General features: G+C 45.5%; 1 protein-coding gene across 1 annotated transcript in view; it reads left to right on the top strand.

The window, feature by feature from the left end:
* HKDC1 (hexokinase domain containing 1) overlaps positions 1-4,698 on the top strand; it is a 48,004-nt gene that overhangs the window by 15,012 nt on the left and 28,294 nt on the right. The window contains exons 5-6 of the mRNA XM_011372154.2: positions 1,169-1,264; positions 2,345-2,444. Of these exons, the coding sequence (XP_011370456.1) occupies positions 1,169-1,264; positions 2,345-2,444 (196 nt within the window). The remainder of the gene's footprint in view (positions 1-1,168; positions 1,265-2,344; positions 2,445-4,698) is intronic.

A 4,698-nucleotide genomic window follows, 5' to 3' on the forward strand; every position in this document is an offset into this window, starting at 1 on the left:
CAAAAACAAAAACAGAAATCACCTTTAATCCCAACCATCAGAGATACCCACCACTAGAATTGCTGAGTTTTCCTTTCAGTCATATCTGTTAAATACTGATGTTACACTGTATAGTTTTAAAAAAAAAAAAGCCGAACCAAAGCCTTTTTTTACTTAACCGTATATCACAAGCATTTATTCCCCACACCCGCATATACCCTCATCCCACAGGTCCCACATTACCCTTAGCACCTTTTGGAGGGGATGCCACCCCACAATTTCTCAGATGAAGCAGGATGTTACCAAAGCCTATCAAGGCAGAAGTTAGGGAGGGCTGCCACTAGGTGGTGCTGTGGTGCAGGGGAAAAGCCCACGGTCCCGTTGGGAGTCTGAGACCTGCGTTCCAGTTGAGCCTCTGTCCTTTACGCCCTGTGACACCTAGAGCAGTTTCCTTCCTTTCTAAATCTCCGCTTCTTTATCCATAAACTGAGGGAGTTTGGGCAGGTGTGATCAGAGTGTTTGTGAGTTTGAGCTCAGCCATTCTTGACTGTGTGGCCTTGGGCAGGTCTCAACTCCCAAGCTCTCTTCCAGTCTGAAAAATTCTATGATTATTTGCTATTTTAACATAAAACTCTTGGAAAACACCAATTTTAAGCAAATAAGTGATGATGAAAATGAAGAACCATTTTTCTAAGTTGAAATTAAATTCCTGGGAGAGTTTTACAAAGTAACACCATGCTAGTTCTGTCTTGTGGACCTGGCAAACCATGTATTCTGTACACATAATGTGCATCTAGCACACACCAGGTATTTCCATCGGAGCAATTTCTGTGACAGGCAGGGAAGTGACGTTTCCATTTTACATTCGAGTGAACGGAGGGTCAGAGAGGTTAAATGAGCTGTCTGATGGCTTGTGAATCCAAATGTTCTGACTCTTCTTCAGCAGTTGTTCTTTCCACCACTATGTGTGATGTTTCAAACTGCTCAGATGGGAGTAATAAAGATGTTTAAATGATTAGAAAACGCCTCTGAGGAAACGTTGAAAGAATTGGGATGATTCAACTTAAAGAAGAGAAGGCGGTGGGGGGAGGTGAGGGAGGCACGTACACTTCAAGCATAAAATTCCTGCAGCTCATTTTCAGAACCGAGTGCCTTCTTGGCTTTAACTGGATCTGAATTCTTCCTCCAGGGTGTCCTGCTTTCATGGACGAAGAAATTTAAGGCACGGGGAGTTCAGGACACAGATGTAGTGAACTGTCTGACCAAAGCTTTGAAAAAGCACAAGGTGAGGAACTGGCCTCGGTGTAGGGAGCTCTCCCAGTCCCGACACCTTTCTCTTAAGGGGAGGAGTCTCACGCTGGGCCTGCCCTGGAAGGAGAATCAGAGAAGGAATCCATCTCTGGGAAGATCTCACTGTAGTGCAGACGTGGCCAATTTAGATAAACCCACTGGTGAGCCATGGCATGTAGAGCTTGTTCCCGTTGGGCCAAACAGCCCTGGGGCCTCCCCAGCTGCCACAGCCCCCTCCGGGGATCTTGGTTAGATGCCATGTTGTGTGTAATGCTCCAACCCCCCACCTTTCCTCTCTGAGGCTTAAAAGATTACTTTCTTTCCAGTTTGGCTCTCTATTCCACTTTCCACCCTCCATTTGTAGAATATCTCTGTTGAATAAAGTTTACAATAATCTGAATAACCAAAAAGCAAGACATGCTCCTTGCTAGTTGTGAACTCCACAAATAAACCCAAATTATTTGTTACCCTGACAGCAAGAGGAGTATATCGATGTATACCTTGCCAGTCTTTTTTTCTCTTTTTTCTGTGATAGTATTCTCTGGTAGTCTGTGTTCTATTGTTTTCATTTTACTTTAAAATACTCCCCTAGACCTTGGGGAACCATGGTGAAATAACCCAGGTTGACCTGGCAGAATGGGAAACCCAGGCGGGAAACCCATGGTGCTGCTCACAGAGAGGACCTGGCTGAGACTAAGGTGTCCCCAGAGCTGAGGGCTTTGGTGTTTTCTCCTGGAATCACCATTGCTCCCAAGATAAACATCTTTTCCTCAGGGTCCTTCAAACGAGGGCTGGCGTCCCGGTGGGCCATCTCTCATATTTCCATTGCACAGAGGCCTTGGACCATAAAGCAGGAGCATGGGTTCCCCTCTTTAGCTCCCAACTGCTCTTTCTTTCCGCTAGACCCCTGGACCTTGACAGAAGCCTTGCATCTTCCAAGCAGGCCCAGCAGGTGGGATGTGGTGATTGTCTCAACCAGTCACCTTCACTGCTTTTGCTTCCTATGTGGGGAAAGATAAAGGGGTAATACCTTTGTCCCACCCACCGATGCCCTCTGGGGCTTGTGTTCCAATAGGATATAGATGTGGACATCCTGGCCTTGGTCAACGACACCGTGGGGACCATGATGACATGCGCCTATGATGATCCCTACTGCGAAGTTGGTGTCATCATCGGTAACTCAATTTGACTTGTGTTTTGGGGGTGGGGGAAAGGGGCTGTTTTGGGGCTTAGTTTCAGCAAACTCTGAGTAAATTCAGTGGGAAGGGTTTTGGTGCTTTCTGTTTAGGAGAAACAACACAGAAAGATGAAAAATTAATACACACAACCACTCATTCTTTCAAGTGTTCACTGAGTGCCTGTTGTGTGTCAAGCCCTGTGCTGTGTGTTGGGTTCTCAGTGGTGAGTTAATACTCAAAGCTTCCTGTACTCACGGAGCTTTCAGTGGAAAGGTGGGTGAAAGACTAAAAAGGCCTAAACAAATAAGATAATGTCAGGTGGTGATTACTGTGATAAAGAAGATAAAGCAGGGTATTGTGACTGAGAGTGAGTGTGGTAGGGTGCTCAGGCAGTCCTTTCTGAGGGGTGACATTTGAGCAGGGACCTCAGCAATGGGGAGGAGAGAGCAAAGTGGGGATCTAGAGGAAGAGAGTCCTTGGCAAAGAAGAGGAAACCTATGGCTTCTGAGATGGAAATGAGTCTGGGATGCTCAAGGAACCGTAAAAGTCTGAGTGGGGGCTCAAAGTGAGTGAAAGCTGAGAATAGTAGGCTGCTCAGGTTAGAGAGGATAGATGGGACTGGGCAGATTGCACAGGACACAGACACAGTCACTGTAGGGTCTTTGGCTTTTACCCCAAAAAGAGGTAGGCACTGGAGGACTTTGGGTGGGAATGGATAAGTGGGGTATGCACTTTTAAAAAGTTTATTTTGGCTGCTGTGTGGAAAATTGACTGTTGGTGGCAAGCGTGGAATCAAGGTGACCAGCCAAGAGGCCATCGCACTGTGCAGGCAAGACGTAGTGGAGGCCTGGACCAGGGAGATAGCAGTGCACGGGGGCATCCGGTGGGTGGGTCCCTGAGCTGGGATTGGCTCTGCTGGAGGGGTCCATTGGAAGGCACTGTGGGGGACAATAACTGGATTGGATATCCCCTTGAATATACCCTCTGCCTCCCCATTCCTTTACCACTATTGGAAAAAGTTTTCTGAATTGCTCTTTCTTAATTGCTAACCACACTTTCCTCAGCCTTACTTTCCCAAAGGCAGGATCTTTACACCTGAGGGGCTTGATCTACTTTCCCATTTCTTTGGCCCTATACCTCAGAATGGGATGGGCACTTGCCAGTCATGGCATCCAGCTACTGTCCTCTGTGTCTGTCTTGGTGACAACGTCAGGTAACCCACAGTTTGGGTGACATGCCTAAACAGTGTCCATGCTTTTCTAAGAAAAACTTTTTTTCAAATATTGTATTACATTCTGCTTCTCTACATTTCTAATTTCTTATGCTGGCTTTAACATTTCTTATGTTGGCTTTAGGATCAGCCAGGGGAAGATATTTGAAAAACAAACAAATGAACAAACAAACAGTTTATTAAGGCATAAAAATTCTCATTTTAGTAATCTATGAATTCTATGAATCTTAGTAAATTTACAGAGTTCTGTCACCATCACTACTATCCAATTTTATAACATTTCCATCATCCCAATAGGTCTCAAACAGATGGTGCCCATTTGCAGTCACCCTCCAATATTCACGTGTTTGAGGCATTTCCTTGGAGTGATTTTGTCTTTGAATATGGAATGTTACTTTCTTATGTGATAGCTAATCACTGACAAAGATAAAGATGTAGCTTATGCTAGGAACAATTTGGGGCAGGCCCTGAGTAAAGAATATTTTTAGTATCAAATAGAGAAGAGGTTAAGTAGCTTAGGGAAAGGATTTAAAAAGTTACTGTGGGTTAGAGATTTAAAAAATATATATTTAGAAGGTTAGGTTAACTCATCCTCTTTGTATGTGTGCTTTGTTAGCTTTCATACATATTCATCAGATACTTCTTCACAATTGACTCCATTCATCACAGCAAACCATTAACACCCTGAGAAGTGTAGACTTGACATGTCAGCTTTATTCCTCATGAACTTCCCGGGCTTGCCAAAGCTGCTTCCCTCACTGAGAACCAGCCCTGAGAGTGGATCAAAAGCACTTTGTGGTACATTCAGAGGCCTCTCAGGCGTTGAGAGTTCTCTCTGTCTCTACCCAGCTGGGGGCCCTTCCATCACTGCACATTCTCTCTGACCCCTTGTTCAGGTACTGGCACCAACGCGTGTTACATGGAGGACATGAGCAACATTGACCTGGTGGAAGGTGACGAGGGGAGGATGTGCATCAACACCGAGTGGGGGGCCTTTGGGGACGATGGGGCCCTGGAAGA

The sequence above is a fragment of the Pteropus vampyrus genome, unplaced genomic scaffold (genome assembly GCF_000151845.1).
Source record: "Pteropus vampyrus isolate Shadow unplaced genomic scaffold, Pvam_2.0 Scaffold202, whole genome shotgun sequence".
NCBI lineage: Eukaryota > Metazoa > Chordata > Mammalia > Chiroptera > Pteropodidae > Pteropus > Pteropus vampyrus.